This window comes from Erythrolamprus reginae, chromosome 1, assembly GCF_031021105.1.
Source record: "Erythrolamprus reginae isolate rEryReg1 chromosome 1, rEryReg1.hap1, whole genome shotgun sequence".
NCBI lineage: Eukaryota > Metazoa > Chordata > Lepidosauria > Squamata > Dipsadidae > Erythrolamprus > Erythrolamprus reginae.
Window position 1 is genome coordinate 172,754,450 of NC_091950.1, and position 17,741 is coordinate 172,772,190.

At 38.9% G+C, this 17,741-nt stretch overlaps 1 protein-coding gene across 4 annotated transcripts in view; it reads right to left on the bottom strand.

The window, feature by feature from the left end:
• Window positions 1-17,741, bottom strand: part of ZEB2 (zinc finger E-box binding homeobox 2) — a 196,881-nt gene that overhangs the window by 48,227 nt on the left and 130,913 nt on the right. For all 4 annotated transcript variants that reach the window (XM_070731488.1, XM_070731491.1, XM_070731489.1 and 1 more), the window contains exon 3: window positions 4,064-4,321. In XM_070731488.1, the coding sequence (XP_070587589.1) occupies window positions 4,064-4,321 (258 nt within the window). The remainder of the gene's footprint in view (window positions 1-4,063; window positions 4,322-17,741) is intronic.

The following is a 17,741-nucleotide window of genomic DNA, read 5'->3' on the forward strand; positions in this document are numbered from 1 at the left end:
GAATGTCAAGGACAATTCTAAACACAAAACTTTGATTGTGCTAAAACCGGAAAGGCACAGTAAGAGTTCCACTGTGCTCTTCAGTTCAAAACCTGCATCCTGCAGGCAAACTACAGAAAGCATGGGAGAAAGAGCACAGGAGAGGGGGCTTATCTCAGAGTAAAGTTATGTGCTGAGGTACTGCGGTAGACAGTCAGGCACCAGGGATAAAACACAACTGAATAAGGCAGCCCCCAAATTAGAGTTATTGTCTATATTGTCGCGTTTTGAACAATAAATAAGAAAAATATTTTATCACGAGAAAAAAATGTTTTATCTAAGAGTCAGGATAAACAATGAGTTGCTTTTTAAGACCAATCTCTTTTCATTAGACATCAAGGCACCACATCAGGGCACTTTGAGAACAATAAAAAACATGACACAATAAATCATTACCAATCATTAGAACTTGAAGCAGGTAGCAGAGCAACTTTCTTGGGCAATGTAATGAGAATGGCTAAATAGGATTAGAGGTTTACAATTTACTTAATTGAGGTAAAACCAGAATGCTGCTTTTATTGGCCATTAAGGTAGACAGCCAATGATAGTTTATTGTTTTGCACTGTAGTTTTCACTAATTCCAGGTGATCAAAATTATTTAAGGCATTCCTATTGCTCGTAACAAATCATGATCAGCATTAGAGGAAGCATATTCCAAAACACTGAATGATGATTTTAACATTCTTTCTTCATACAATTGGTCCTGATTTTTAAGGGTTTTTTTTCAAAGTTTGAAACTGTCCATTTGTTATGTCATTATTAATTATTCCTTTTAAAGGTGGAAATCTTGATAATTGGTCCTTACCCTTGATTTCTAGATATTAAAATTTAAAGCATCAGAACATTCATTCTTATAGCCCTGCATATCTAGTTCATTAACAAATATGAATAGCTAACACCAGCTCATTTAAATACTATGTCTTACATGAGTTCTCGCTACACTCTGTTTCTGTCACACTGCTCCCAAGAATCATTGGCTCTTATTATACATGTAAATGGCTATCATAAAAATAAAAATTTCATTTAAGATTGTTAATGACTTCTGCAGCAGTCAGACTTACTTTAATGATCATCCTCTGCCCCTAATTAAACGTATTTATCTTTCAAGCATCTTGGGCTGAGTACTCCCTCATAGTTGAAAATCTAAAAAACCTTAAGTCTTAATGGATATAACGATAAATGTTTATGTGTTGAATTGCAAGGATTCTAGAAAGGCGAATCAAAAACAAAATAGGAAACTGCAAGGATATAAAAGTAGTTATGCTTGACGATGAAAGAGGAAAAGGAAACACATCAAAGAGCATTAGGGGTTATGGTGTCATTTTTCCAGACCATCGAAATAGCAGCTTCTAGATCGATAACCTTTTATAATGCAATAAAAGGCAGTGTGTTTTATATTTCTCTAATTTTGGTTTTTTAAATGTTTTAGTCAGGATTGTTTAGAAGCCCCAATGAAATCAGTACAAGTAGTTTGGTACCATTACTTGCAGGAAACCTCTGTTTGTAAATTTTCACTGCCTTTGGAAGTGGAAGGGCCACATATTGTCACTCCATACTACTGCAATATCTGTACCTGAGACTAAAAAATAAGAGTGTTCTTGACTAAAACTGCCAGTAACAGTATTAGTTAACTGCCAATGGTAATTTTATTGCAGTAGTATGGAGTGACAATATGTGGCACTCACATTTTAAGGAATTCTAACTCTTGTCAATCTTATTATTGTTCATGCTTATGAGGTCTGAGGGGAACTTACTAAGTTTGTATGGAGTGTTTGTGATCTTTTGATTTGCACCCCTAGAAGCAGACACATTTTCAGTAATGAAGTCATGCTCATCAGTGCTACAGTGTCCAAACATTTTGCCAAAGTGCTATAAAAAGAGTTCTAAATATCAAATGTTGCTGCTCCAATACACACCAAGGTACTTTAGCAGCCGCCTGCAACATACACAGTTCTTCCTACTATTGTCTAATGCAGTGTTTTTCAACCAGGGGTCTGTGGAACCCAAGGGTTCTGCGACTTAATAAGAAGGCAAGGCAAGGCAGTCCCCCCCCTTCAATCCCACCCGCTTCTGCAGCGGGGCAGCCTTTTCCTCTGTCTCATGTCTGATAGATCAATCATGCTCAGCAGCAGCAGCCACCAAGCAGAAGGAGGAGTGGCAGTGGCAGCGTCGTTGGCACCGACAGCAACAGTAGCGCCCCTATAGCCCCTCGCTGCAGTAGCGGGGCCAAAGCACAGGCTGCAGTGGCAGGAGGAGGAGGAGGAAGAGGAGCAGGCGGGAGTGGTTGCCTCTCCAGCACCTCCAACGCAGAGCTTCCCAGTCCAGGGCCGAGGCGTGCCAGTCAGCTCAAGGTTCTCTCCTGCTCCTCCTCACGCCTCCTTCCTGTGCCTGCGTACATGCCGCTGTGCTAGGCCAAGTGTCCAACTTGTTATCTCCCTTTTCCCTGTGCAGGGAACTGTAAGAGAGCATGCCCTATTACTCCCTTCATGCTTGGGGCTTGAGGGGGCAGGAGGAGTGGAAGGCGGAGCGGAAGGCATCCACTCCGGCTTTGCCTTCATTCTGACCCTCCCACTGGCCTCCGCAGCCACCAAAAAAATGGGGAGGGAAAGTGGGTGGAACGGAGCGAACAGCCCCCGCTTATTGTTCCACTCAAGCCCAGCACTCCCGGCAAGGATACGCAGTACAGCCTCTCTCTCTCTCTCTCCCTCCCTCTCTCTGCTACTCCGCAGCCATGGACCCCCACACGGTAGCAGCATTTGCTGATTCTGCCTCCATCCTCTAAGGCTGCATTACTATTGCTATTAGTCTTCTCATTATTCCTATCATCAATCTCCCACTTATGATTATGACTGTAACTTGTTGCTTGTATCCTTATTATTTATATTACTTATTTGACCCCTGTGACAATCATTAAGTGTTGTTCCTCACGATCCTTGACAAATGTATCCTTTTTTATGTACACTGAGAGCATATGCACCAAAGACAAATTCCTTGTGGGTCCAATCACACTTGGCTAATAAAATAATTCTATTTCAGCTTCAGCATGTACAGCTTAATGCAGTGTTTTTCAACCAGGGTTCCGCCAGAAATCTGACGACACCAAAGGGTTCCCCTGAAGAAAAAAGGTTGAAAAACACTGGTCTAACGGTATTCTTGTTGTGCATTAAACTAGGTGGCATTAACACTATGAACATGACCGTGGAAACAATTCAGTCCCTTCCCTCCAACTAATGTTAGTGTGCTAAATGTCAGAACTGACAAATTTCTCAGGCAAATGATAAGAAAATCTTGCAATATTTTTTTAATCTCATGACCATTTTCGCACATGATGTATCTCTGCTGTGAAGCACATTTTAGGTGAGGGTTTTTCATTTAAAATGTGGACCATCAAAGTTTTGTTTTATATTATTTTCCGCATTTTTATTTTTCTTCCCCAAAGCTTGTTCTCATTTCCCAGGAGAGTTGTCCCAAATATTGGCAAACTTTATCACATACTTAGCTTCTAAATAATAAAATTACTACCTGAGCAGGTAGATGTGTGAAATCTTATTTGCACTTAACAAAAGGAAATGATTAGATGGTTGAATGACAATATGAGGTGTCAGACAAACACTGAAAGTACATTAGACTGATAAACAGCTCTTCAGTCCCAAGCAGTGGTACAAATCTGAATTTTCTAAACTCTTATATTAGACCCCGCATGTGACATTCCTTTCCCCTTCTGCATAGCACAAAAATAGGTGTTTCTGATAATACTTACATCCTATACATATTTGATGCACCAATATATATTTAAAACCCTGACACATTATGGACAGAAATGTAGATGTTAGTCAAAGTTGTTTCCAAACAGAAATTTAATCTGTAGCATCACCTCACAATCTGTCATCAGCATTTGTATCTCTTTGTTGCCATACATACAACTGCAGCCATGGAAGGAAGTATGCTGTGTTTATCAGCTATGTGCAGTGCTAACTATTTTAACCACAGCTTGAAGAGGCAGGTACTAGAGGCTCTGGCTTACCCGAACCATCTACAGAGGCTTGCAAGATCTCGTGATTGTGCCAGGCGTGATCTACTCCACCTTCCCTCATTTCATCTTCCTCCTCCTCTCTTGGCAACAGTGCTTGGCTCACATGCGGGTCAGACTCATGGTTAGGCACACTTGCAGGACTGGGTTCCTGATCCAATGTACCGATGATACCATCCTCTTCGGCAATATGTAGCTTATCTTCCTCATCTGTTTCTGAACCCGCTTCCAATACATTCTCATAGTTCAATACTGTGGAAAGACAAGAAAGAGCATGATAAATCTTCACTTTTCTACTTAGATTTGATTTAAAAAAAACAAGGCAGGGTGACTTTATTAAATTTACATAAGGCCTCCTGCACGGTAGAATTTCTAATAACAACATGGTTTTCTTTTTTAACTTTTAAAAACTAATAAACAACAGGGAAGAATTTTTAAAATGGACAACTTCAGGCACAGGGATATGCCACAAATGTTGTGACTTCAAAAATTCAATTTAAATATAAAAACCATTTTGTCACAGAAAGTGAGGTAACATTCATTTACATTTATTTATTTATTATTAATTAGATGTCGATGCCGCCGTTTTCCTAAGACTAATGTTTGATTCTTGTCACATCAAGAACAAAATGTATTTATATATGCTCACTTGCACACACAAATGAACATGTGAGCAATCATATAGTAATCTATTTACAAACTATTTACATTATGCATGTGTATGTGTGTGGTTTTACATACATGCACATGCATGCTATGTGTGTACATTTTTTCAGTTACATCCAGTATATGCTCTGTTGCTTATATCTGCTACAACTGCAATCAACACATGGACTAACAAGACTAACTTTTTCCAAATGTAAAATTGAGAAAAGCTAACACTTCTATTCTGCTGATACTATTATTATTATTATTATTATTATTGTTGTTGTTGTTGTTATTATTATCATTGTTGTTATTATTATTAGTATTATTATTAGTATTATCATCATCATTATCTTCAGTGCAAATTTCAAGTGGCACAACCAAAACAAGATTTTTTTATTAAAAAAAACAACAGTGACTTACAAACAGCAAGCTGTTTTTGCAGCCTTCAGACCCAGAAATGCTCAGTAGCTTTTCTTAAAATAGACAGCCTGTAAATAAGGTCTGTGAACTCAATTGAAGGTGGCTGTTTCTGAATTAGTCAGCCCTCACAAGACTCTCGGCCTACATGCTAGTACATAAATTGTCCACTTTACCACCAGACAAGAAAGATTAGAGTAATAAACACGGGGCATTAGCTCGGCTAGAGAAACACACCAGCACACCAGTCAGTTCACACATATTCTCTCTCTTCCTTGCTCCCTCCCTCCCCCTCTTTCTCCCTCCCCCTCTCTCTCCCTCCCTCCCTCCTTCCCTCTCTCCCCCCCCTCACACACACCAAGTTATAAGTATGACATCATGGGAACAAGAGGGAGACACATATACCCAGAGACAGAAAAAGAAGAGCGAGAGAAGTCTCTAGGAAAGAGCACAAACAATTTCCAGGTTCATTTTGATTTCTCTGTGCCTAATAAAGCAATCCAGCTAAGTTATCAACTGAGCTATCTCAAGTGGCTCTTGCCAGCTATTGGATTATACAAAAGTGGAAGAAAATAAATGAAAAGGATTGTGTGCCGAGTTTATAATGCTTTAGGAGAATTCTTGAAACATGCCTAGTTACAATTTTAGTCAGTCATATCTGTTTGCTTTGACAAGTTCCCAGGGAGTAAAATAAAAATAAAATAAAGGGAAGAAAAAGAAAGGGGTTTTATTTATTTTTTTTGTCATATGAGTCTGGGGACAAAAAGATTACACCGTGCATATCTGTTCATAATATGATCTTTGTATAATCCACGGGTCTGCACTTGCCTTCCGAACAACTGCACAACAGGTGCAAATTAAAATGAAAACGGCAGCGGAGCTGGGCAAACAGAATCTGCTGACCTGGTTTGAATACCAATTGACGGGAGAAACAAAACCTTTTCAAGAGGTGTGACCACAAGGCTTTAGGCGAGTTCAGGCTGGGTAATGCCCTCCGAAGAACAAAAAGGAGAGAGAAAAGAAATATTCTAACATCTCTACTCTAGCTGTGTGGTCCAGATATACCTTCGTACAATCAATAATGTGCTCCCATTTTGTTTTATTCCCCCACCCTCCCCATTACAAGTTTTAACTATTTCTTAGCAACAAGGAGAAGATTTCTTTACCATCCCACCCCCCCTTTCTAAATGCCGGGTTGGGTGGGTGGGGGAGAGAAGCCTTCAACAAAAGATCCTAATGCCTGGGAAGCTTTCAACCAATCTCCTAAAAAGTGATCTCTGGGCACAGGAGGAATAAAGGAAGGTCCAGGAGGAGTGAATAAAATTATCTAAGGCTGGACAGACATTAAAAGACCTTTATCCAAAGGAGGAATATAGGCACATATTCTCACTCACATTTACACCCATGCTTATTAAGGTCTATTTGGAATGGACCATGCTATCCCAAATGACCTTAGTGTTCCTACAGCAATGCAACTGAAATATTTTCTTCATGGAGGGCAGGGGAAAAAAAGAGAAAGGAAGATAAATGATTTATGAACGGCGCTTGAAGACTTCCAACAATCTAAACATGCTATGAAGTCATGTCTCACTGTATGGGATCAGGGGCTAATCATCCATCACCACTGGAGACTAACAATACTTCCCAACCTCTTTTCTCCACAAATAATAGTGAGTACTTTTGGACTGAAAATCAACCGCTGTCAACTTCACTCGTAGAAGGCCTCTGTCTTTTAAAAAAATCATTAGTATGAACTGAAGACGGTAATCAATATAACTTCACTTTCCACTCAGTCAGTTTGTTGCCTTTATTTTATGAATTGGACAAGAAAATATAACCTGAATATAAATAAGCAATGGCAGATATGGATGGCCTTCTTATACATTGGTCTGGACTCAATTCAACCGCACCTGCTGTTTGCAGCCTTTTAATGGAACTTGCATGTGAATCGGATACACTCTGCACTGAAATGAATAGAAACTATGTAGAAGCCATATCAATAGCTGCCTTGCTTACTGAATTTCATCTTTAAATGCACATGTTCGTTTTTGGATGGCCAGCCCCTTGATTATACCTGTCTGTTGTAACTATAGGAATTAGCCCTCCTTCCTCTATTAAACTAAGGTAATTAATTGGAAGGGAATAGCTTTTATATGAAGAAAGCAAAGCTACTTAATGAAATGTTTAATAAATTTTCCTCTTTCCTTCTTTCCTTCCTTCCTTCCTTCTTTCCTTCCTTCCTCGTGCTTGCCTTCCTGCCTGCCTTCCTCTTCCTCATTCCTTCTTTCCCCGCAACAAAATATCAACTCTGTAGCATTATCTTTTTGCCCAATTTAAACAAGGACATCCCGCCATTTTATCCCCTACCACTAATGGTGAATGACTTTTCACTGGAGAGAATCTTTCTATTTTCATACTAGACAGATTTACAAATTGTTGCTGTTAGAATTTATGAAGCTGAGAACTGAAAAACTGCTTATACAAGAACTCATTTACCTTTGGCAATCCTACATCCTAATTTGATTCATTAAGGTCAAAGTAACTTCAGTCTCTGTAAAACTTTGTACACCCAGAGGGGCAGCCCACTTGACAAAATAAATATGCTTTTACTTCAAAACCACAAAGTGAGATCCTCAAGAATGATACTCCACCATTCAATAAACAGGAGGGTAAGACATACTGTTTTCTGGCTCAAAACAGACACTAATTTTACATCTGTCTCTGAGGCACAGCAAAAAACCAACTAAAGAGCAGTAATAAATGTCCAAAACCAGCATCGGTATCCAAAATTCTCACAGTAATCTTCTGAGGAATTAATTACAATTCTGTGTAACAGTCGTACTGGCAAAATGTGCCTGTAATTACACCCAGGTACTGTACTGTATTGCGGGGAAATTTGCCACCCGGCACTGTGCTTACAACGCTAAGTCGGTGAGATCAAGCTATGTGCAAGCAATGATTATTTGATTTATTGCCATTGTGTCCCATTTTGTGCTGAATCATATTAAAGTTTCATTTTCTATAAAATTATATATGTAATATGGGGTTACCAGTGCATATAAAGCTGATATTTAAATGTGATTCCAAAGCAGAGGGAGTAGTAAGAGATATAGGAATATGAATTCTTCTTTAAAAAAAAACACCAGCATCCCACCCTTTATTTAAAAGTGGCAACGCTTTATCTTTAATGTGTATTTTTAGCTTGCAAGGCTCTCGAAGAGGAAACTCCCTATCGCAAGCAAATGCTAATATCAACACAGAGATTAATTTTAGAGTAAATTTAAGCATGAAACCAGGTCTTATGCTACTGGGAAGAAAAATATTTCTTTTCCCCCCCTTTAGTTTATACTGCACCTATCAGCAGTAGCTGCACAATAACATTTTTTTATTCAGCAGAAAAGACTGATGATAACACTGAAATACTCAGAATAATAAAACTGGTCTGTAGTTTTCTTATAACATTTTTACCCTAAAGTTACCCTGTTTAATATTTCTTCGCTAACTTCTTCTTCATGTGGATCCCCTATATGAGATTTTAATTTCCCATTAAGCATCTGCCGCAGACTTAATTGTGTGACAAAACTATGGCAACTTTTATCTTTAGGCCATGAAGCAAGTTTTCATTGATGTCAAGGGTTGGTATTAAAATGGGAAACGACCAACACGAATGACCAACACCAAGCAGCAGAAAAGGGATTGGACAGTGGTGCCAGGGAAAGTAACAATTTTAATTAAAGATTCTCTTAAGTGTAAGACATAGCAGTGAGAACATCTATTTGTAGTTGGAGTTGTTAGAACTGATTACTCCAAATTTGTATTCTGGTGCAGGCTGCCAAGCTGGTCTAATCAACATATTAAAATGATCTCACAAAATCTGGACCCCTGTGAATTAGAATAATAAAAACATTTAATCTTTCAAGTTGGTAGGTTTCCGTGTCTAACCTCAACAACTAAGCTTATCTTTTGTTAAGGTTTTTTTTTAAAAAAATTAGCTCTTACAGTAATTAATTTAGGACAGGCAGCTGAGATCCAAAACAGTGGTAGGTTCTAAGTTAGAGCATCACTACTTTGCATGCGGGCTCATGTGCTTGTGGGACAATTCTAAACATGCGCAGAAGTTTCTTGGGTGGGTGGATGGAGCCTCCTGCCACTGCCACTCCCAGCTCTAAGAACCAGTCTGAACCGGGAGCAACCCACCGCCGATCCAGAATGATTGGATTAACATAGAAACATAGATGTCTGACGGCAGAAAAAGACCTCATGGTCCATTTAGTCAGCCCTTATACTATTTTCTGTATTTTATCTTAGGATGGATATATGTTTATCCCAGGCATGTTTAAATTCAGTTAGTGTGGATTTATCTACCACGTCTGCTGGAAGTTTGTTCCAAGGATCTACTACTCTTTCAGTAAAATAATATTTTCTCATGTTGCTTTTGATCTTTCCCCCAACTAACTTCAGATTGTGCCCCCTAATACTTGACCTTTCTTTGGTATACATTTTCATATGTTCGATGGTAAAGCTTACATTTTTAATATCAGCTAGTTTTAAGTATTTCATATGAAAGTTATCATCTGAGATATGGCAATCCTGGATCTTGCTTTCTTGAAAACTTTGAAGAAGTTGTTCTTCAAAGTTAGGGGAAGCGGAAGGTCCTACACAGTTAGCTGTAATACATGTAGAAGCACACAGAAAGGGGGCTTCGAAAGAGATATTGGGAAATAGATTAGCTGATGGGGCAGCTAAGAGAGCGGCAAGAGGAAAAGAGGAAGCATTGGGGGCAGACTAAGACTCTGTAAAATAAAATAAAAGTAAAAGAAAATCCTGTATTTTATTTTATTTTAATGTGTGAGGGTGGAGCCCATGTCCATTCATTATTCTTATCTTCAAGGTTTAGGCATGGCATGGGATGGTTAAATTTATGGGCCTACATTTTTCTTCTATGTCTTTCCATTCAGTAATATTCTTTCCTTTCTTGGTCCATGTTTCATTAAGGAAAGGAAGCAAAATAAAGTCTTTCTTCTTTTAAATAAAACTGGTTTTCTTTATTTCAATTTGCAGTATACAACTTTACTTTTTGTATCTGTTGCTTAATACTATCTGAAACTAAATGTAGTCTAGGACTGGAGGAAAAACTATCTATATTTATTTACAGTATTCCTCCCATTATAATCCTCAATTCAAGTTTGAAGTGCATAAATGTATAAAATCAAAGTGAAGAATAAGGTACATGAGTGCAATTTTCTATACTGAAACAATGTGTAAGGTGTTTTAAAATGATCCTGTTTTAGAAGACCCATAATCAGAAATATACATAATAGATAAAACATGTTTTTTTTAAAAAAAAAGTTCTATCATAGTGGAAACTATACATTTCTGACTTGAAAACTTTTCTACCATATAAAAAATTAGTTACTGTACTAAGATATATATATATGATTGATAGATAGGTAGATAGGTAGATAGGTAGATAGGTAGATAGGTAGATAGATGGATGGATGGATGGATGGATGGACGGACAGATAGATAGATAGAGGTTCTGTCTCTGTCACCATTTCAGATTATTTCTTACGTTTAATTAACTTCAAAGAAATATCTGAATAGTATATCATACTTCCAAGCCAAATCCACTTCACAGAATCAGAGTGACAATGGAGAATAATAATTTGACATAGTTAAAGAAACCATGGTAAAAATGTCAATAAAATAAAATACATTTCCTGGCTATAAAAGTTTTATTTCATTTCAATTGATTAATTCCAGACCCTTGAATTCACTTATTTGACTAGACTTGCAAAACAGGAATGGGGTTGGGTAGTTAATAGGAACTCTAGTGCCTGAAATTATGCTCTATGAGACTGGAAATGCTAAATTCATTATGTTATATTGAGATGTCATGTCTCCTATAAAAAGGATATTTGGCAGCTTTGCTTCTTCATCAAATGTATTTAATGCAATGTCACAAGAAGGAATAGTTGGAAAAGGTGCTGAGCAAGGACAATGTTTACTCTGAAGAGGAGAGCTTCCTCTTCTAACTAACAGCTTAGGAAAATAGACAAGTTTTAAAAACCTAACCACAATGCAAAGTAATGGGAGTCAATTATTCATGAAAGTGATTATTGTAAAAAAGACAAATCAGAATGAGAATGAAATTTATATGTAGCAATTGTATCATGCCTTACTAGAGACAACTGAGATAAGATCACATTTATGAGTGGTGGGAAGACATCTCCCCCCAGAAGCCTCCTTTTTGATCTGTCTTAAAGTTTCATAATACAGCATGTTCTTAAATGCATCCACTACCTCTATAATGCTGGAAGTGAACATAATAAAACCTAAACCATTTCTTCCTAAACATTCTCTTTCATGGCCAGGGTGTTCTTGCTCAAATTATTTTTTTAAAAAACCCTAAATCTCAAGATAGAAAACTGCATACAATTTCCTTCTGAATGTACAGTGAACTCAGAGAGTGAACTATGGTTAAGAATGTTGCCTTGATTAAAATGGAATATTGCCGTAAGAAATATGATGCTTTCATTAAACATGATAAAAATAGAGGAAGAGGGGACTGATAATTTAAAGTATTTCCAAACTAACACATCTCATATCCTTGATGATCAGCTTTCAGCTTTATTTTTATGTAATATAAATCATTCATATTATTTTAGGGATAATCTCTTTAAATATAAGATAAATCCAGGGGTGGGCTGCCAGCTGGAATGCTAAATTGGGCTCGCCACCACAGCTTGTGAGTGCTAGCAGATCCAGCACGATTTTGCTTCTTCACCTGTGGAAGTAGAAAAATTGTGCATGGAACCACAGGTGCACCTCTGTTTCAGCGAGTTTTTTTCTTCCACGCATGCCGAAACATGGGTGCATCTGCGGCTCCGTGCGCTATTTTGTTGCCTACAAAGGTGCAGAAGCAAAATCATGCTGGCTCCGCTAGCAGTCACGAGCCTCCGTGGCGAGCCCAATTTAGCGTTCCGGCTAGTAGCTCACCCCTGGATAAATCTTAGTTTGTTACTTGGAATTAACAATGTAGTTTTGACTACTTAGCATATATCAAGACTGAAATCATCATAGGATATGTTCTATACATCCTATGCCCCTCAAATGGGACAACTAGTTACATAGCTTTCTATGCCTTTTTTAGTGATGGCTACCAAAATTGTCTTTTAATTAGGTATAAATATATGCATTCATTCTCTCTCACACACACACACTCTTTCTAGCCTATACAGTAATACAGTATAGAGGATTTTAAGTACAGTACAGTAATAGGTGGTTACACCTTTCCATGAGATTCTTTTCCTATATTCTCTAAAAACCGAAACCTTGGCAGTTATTTTTTTGTTTTTTTGTTTTCTATATAGAACTATTTTCTACCCCCAGTCCAATACACACATTTTCTATTGTTTTCCTCAGTAAATTGACATATCAATTAATAGCCATAGCAGTTAAGAGTTTAGGTGGAAAAGTCTGATATATGTACTGACTGAAGTAATTTTTTTTCAAGCCTGCATAAAATCTTAAGACTCAGGAGAATTTGGGAGAACAAGTATCTAGCCATGTAAATCCTGGCTACAAAAATAAATACCATAATTCTGATTCATAAAATTCATTTGCTGTTTACAATATTCTTGCATAATATTTTGTATTTGTAAGATAAGCATAACACATGCAAATTACTTTACAATGAACCCATTTTTGTTTCTTTCCTCATATTTAAACATATGAATACTGACCTAGAGATATATTTGAAAGAAAGGGATGAAATAGAGTCAGTATTAATAAGCTTCGGGCTGCCAGGCTGAGCCAACCAATCACCTTGCAGTATTTTCCCGCCCAAGGAATGTGGGGCGGGTACAAGGCCTAACTGTCCTCTGGACAAAACAACTTGTATTATGTGAACATAGCAGTTAGTTGCAGCAGAACTAAATCTTTTATTTATTTCTCTGACAATATTTTTTTCTGAACAAAGAACCTTTCTGTCTAATGGCTGCAATTCTAATTCCAACCTACAAGGAAAAAGTTTATTGCAGACAGGGGTGGACTACTGCCCGGATGGGGTGGAGCGCAGTGGGGTAGCCAAAATGGAGCTCCACCGCAGAGCATCCAATATGCACTGAAAAATGTTGAAAGAAAATACAGGGTGTCCTGCATAAGCCACGTCCACAGTGTGGTAGTAAAAAGTTTGGTAGCCCTTCACTGATTGCAGACCAGATATCTTTGCAGTAAAGTGCTCCAAATAACCCATCCCACTTAAGCTCTGTTTGCTCTTTGGTTACTATTACAAATTTTGGGCAGATTTTTTCAAGAGAAAGTCCTACCAAGTGCATTAAAATGGCTGCCAGGTGTTCAAACATTGCTGTATAAAATATAGATTTGTGTGAGAGAAGTCATACAGCATTTTTTCTTTGTTTCAGTAATCTGAGTTATATTTTTGCCTGCTTTTGAGAATTAACTTGAAGCGTACATTTCTTTCCGTTTTGCTTTTGCTTTTCAGAGTTCTTGCAGGTATTCCCAAGATACCCAAAGTAAATTAGGGGAAAGTGTGGCTAAGTGGAGATGATTAAATCTGTTCTCTTTTCTAAGCTCTGAAGCCTTTCAGTGGAATTTCTAGGTGTGAATAACCATAATTTTCCACAACCTGAGGGAATGAGCAAAGAACGGTATTAAAGAAAACAGGGGACCATGTTATATTGCTTAGGGGTCAAAGACAAATTGATATATCACACATGGCAAAGTAATGTCAATTCCCATGTAATTATATGGATTGGAGCAGACTCTGGAAGATGTACTCTTGATGCACCAGGTGGATCTAACAGAAACCACCTTGCTTTCCCCTACAAAAGAATTATTGCCCATTTCAAAATTAAACAGCCCCAGTGCTTCCTTGAGTTAAGGCCCAACATAGCTGCAGGTGAACATGGCTGTTTCTCATCACTTAGACACTCAGGCATTTTTCCTGACAAGGTGTGGATTTATGGGACAAGAGCAAAATAATTCCCTGCTTAGCTGCTGACTCTGTTTTGGTTCAGTGCTTCCTAGACTGCTTTGCTTATCTAAAGAGCAGTAAAAAAATCATACAAAGAAATCTTCCAGGGAATTGTGAGAGGGGAAACTCAGATTTCCCAACTCTTATCCCCCCCACCCCGTAAAAGGACATTGCTAGGTAAATTGTTCACATGACACTATGCTCGTTTGAGTAAAAGATTGTATAATGACAGAAATACTCATAACTAGTGAGAGTGGTTTCTATCCACACACACACACACTCACTCACCTACCCATTCATCCATCTACCCACTGGTGCAGCTGTATGGAAATAAGGAATGGGATTTAATCTCAGTCTTCTAACAGAGATGAGCAAGCTAAGGCTAAACAATTGCCCAATTGGAACTTATTTTATGTCGTCACTGCAAGCACAACTGGTAAAAATGTCTGGTTTTGCCATTTTGGGTTAGGAAGGACAGCCTAACCCCAACATAGTTTTGAATCATTTATCTTGTTTGTAAAAAAAAAAAAAATCTCCTTCTAAGTACCAGAAAAAATAGAGAATTCTGAATCAACCTCTAGTCTCCAAAAGTTGGAGCCTAACTTTACTAACTCTAAACAAATATCACACTGATTTAACAGAATAACATGAATCTGGAACACAGAAACCATGAAACATAGAGATCAACTTGATCTATCAAAGGGCTTATGGGCGATTAGATGAATCCGTATTTCAACATATACATCAGGTTCTGAAGAATATATTAGATTCTTTGGAGTGTTTAAGGCAGCAGAAGAATCTTACATCATGTACTGAAGTTATCAAAATAGCAAACATTGACATAGACATAAACATTGAGCAACTTGAGTCTCCAACATCTACTGGTGACTAGGAATAATTTATGCTACAGTCAATAAACTTGTCTTACTTATCTGGACAGTCTTTAACAAGCATTTTATTTAAAAGGTGAAACCAAATGTATATCTACTATATAATCTAGTAAAATTGCTTAATTCATATGTAATGGGAACAGCAAGAAAACTGAGTTGGACACCCAATAAATTTAAACAAATAATAATAATTGGCAGGGTTGGCCGCTCTTGGGGAACTAGGACTTGCTGTCTTGGATTACTTATTCCAGCCCCTCTGATTCTAGTTCATTGAGCTCATCTGGCGACATGTGATGTCAGGGCCTTGGCATCACTTTGTTGCTGTTTAATGCCAGGTCTGTTGTTAACAAGGCCCCTCTCATTCAAGATTTAATCCAGGAGGAGGGGGAAGACCTGGCATGTATTTGTTGTGAGCTGCTCCGAGTCCTCGGAGAGGGGCAGCATCCAAATCTAATAAATTATTATTATTATTAATAATAATAATAATAATAATAATAATAATAATAATAATAATAATAATAACAACAACTGAGACCTGGCTGGGTCATGAGGGAGATGTTGCCTTCTCAGAGATGTGTACTAATGGGTTTCAGGTATTGGTTCATCTGGAAAGTCTTTGTCCATGAGTGTGTTGTTGGGTGTGAATCTTTCCTCTTGAGATTGGACTCAGGGGCTCAGTTGGGTTTGTTGTTGATGTACTTGCCTCCCAACTATGTTACAACAACCCTGCCTGTGCTGCTAGAGGTGGTAGCCAGGTTGGCGGTGGAGTTCCCCAGGTTTATGGTGCTGGGGGACTTCAATTTACCATCCATTGGCAAATCCTTGGATGCTGCTCAGGAGTTCATGGCTTCCATAACAACCATGGACCTGTCCCAAGTAGTTCAGGGTTTGACTCATAGTGGGGTACACACATTTGACCTAATGTTCCTCTTGGGGCAGTGGAGATATGATCTGGAATTAAGGGGTATAGATTAGACTTTAAGGCACCACTCCCCCAACACAGTGAGATGGACCCAATTAAGTGGCTCTGTCCCAGATGCCTAATGGATCCCGTAGGGTTCCAGAGGGAACTTGGGGAAATATCTGATTCCGGCTGAGTCCCTAGTGGAAGCCTGGAATAGGACCACATCTGGGACACTGGACCGGATTGTGCCTTTGCAACCTCTCCGTGGCAGTGGATCTAGGAAAGCTCCATGGTTTACTGAGGAGCTCTGGGAAATGAAGCACCAGAAGAGATGTCTAGAGTGACACTAGAGAACCAGTAACTCTGAATCTGACCGAATACTGTTAAGAGCCTTTATTAGGATATATTAGACAGCAAATGTTCTCATTTTTCCACACTTTTGTGTTCACTGATTCATGCCCAGCCACCCTTTTTAGGGTGACTCATTCCCTTCTCAATGTAAAGGGAACAGAGGAGTCCTTGCAGGATAGAACTGAGGAATTTGTTCAGTTTCTGTCAGACAAAGTCGCCAAGATTGAGATGGACCTGGACTCTGATTGGGCAATTCCAACTGAGATGACAGGGATAGGTCTTAGTCCTATTGTGTGGGATAAATTTGATCCTGTGACTCCTGAAGATGTGGACAAGGCTGTGGGAGGAACGAGTTCCTCCACGTGTTTATTTGATCTGTGCCCTTCCTGGTTGGTTTTGGCCAGCAGGAAGTGACACGAGGCTGGCTTCGGGCTTTGGTTAATGCCTCCTTGAGGGAGGGATCCTTCCCACAGCATTAAAGGAAGTGGTTGTGAGGGCCCTCCTCAAGACGCCTTCCCTGAATCCAGTAAAATTAAAGTACTTTCATCCAGTCTTTAACCTACCCTTTGTGGGAAAGGTTGTAGAGAAAATGGTGGCACTCTAGCTCCTAGGGTCATTGGATGAAACGGATTAACTAGGCCCTTTTCAATCAGACTTCAGACCTGGTTATAGCATGGAAACTGCTTTGGTCACTCTGATGGATGATCTCTGGTGAGCCCGAGATGGGGGTCATTGCTCCATCTTATTGTACTTGACATCAGCTATTCTGATACCATTGACCATGGTATCTTTCTGCAATGACTAAGGGAGTTGGGAGTGGGAGCACCGTGTTACAATGGTTCTCTTCCTATCTAGTATTGGTAGTACAGAGGTCGGCCCCTACAGCCCTCTTTTGTAGGTTTGATCCTCTCTCCTCTCTTATTTAACATCTACATGAAACCACTGGGTGAGATCATCTGATGACATAGGGTGAGGTATCAGCAATATGCTGGTGACACCCAGTTATATATCTCCACTCTGCGTCAGTTCAGTGAAGTAGTGGATAAGATGTGCCAGTGTATGGAGGCTGTGAGAGTCTGGATGGGAGTTAAGAGCTCAGATTTAACCCTGACAAGACCAAGTGGCTGTGGGTATTGACTCTAAAAGGCTATACCGACTGTCCATCCTTGGTTCAGGGTATTTGAAGAAATTGCCCCCCTCAGAATGGGTTTGCAATTTAGACTCACAGTTAAGATTAGACCAACATTTGACAACTTTAGCTAGGGGGACCTTTGCACAGGTTTGCCTAGTGCACCAATTGTGACCCTATTTGGATCAGGAGACTCTTCTCACAGTCACTCATTCCCTTGTCTAACTTCACGGTTAGATTATTGCAATTCACTCTACATGGGGCTATACTTGAAAAGTGACAGGTCTGGGGCCATTGATCTTATGGTGGTAACCAATGAGATCTGGCCATGAATG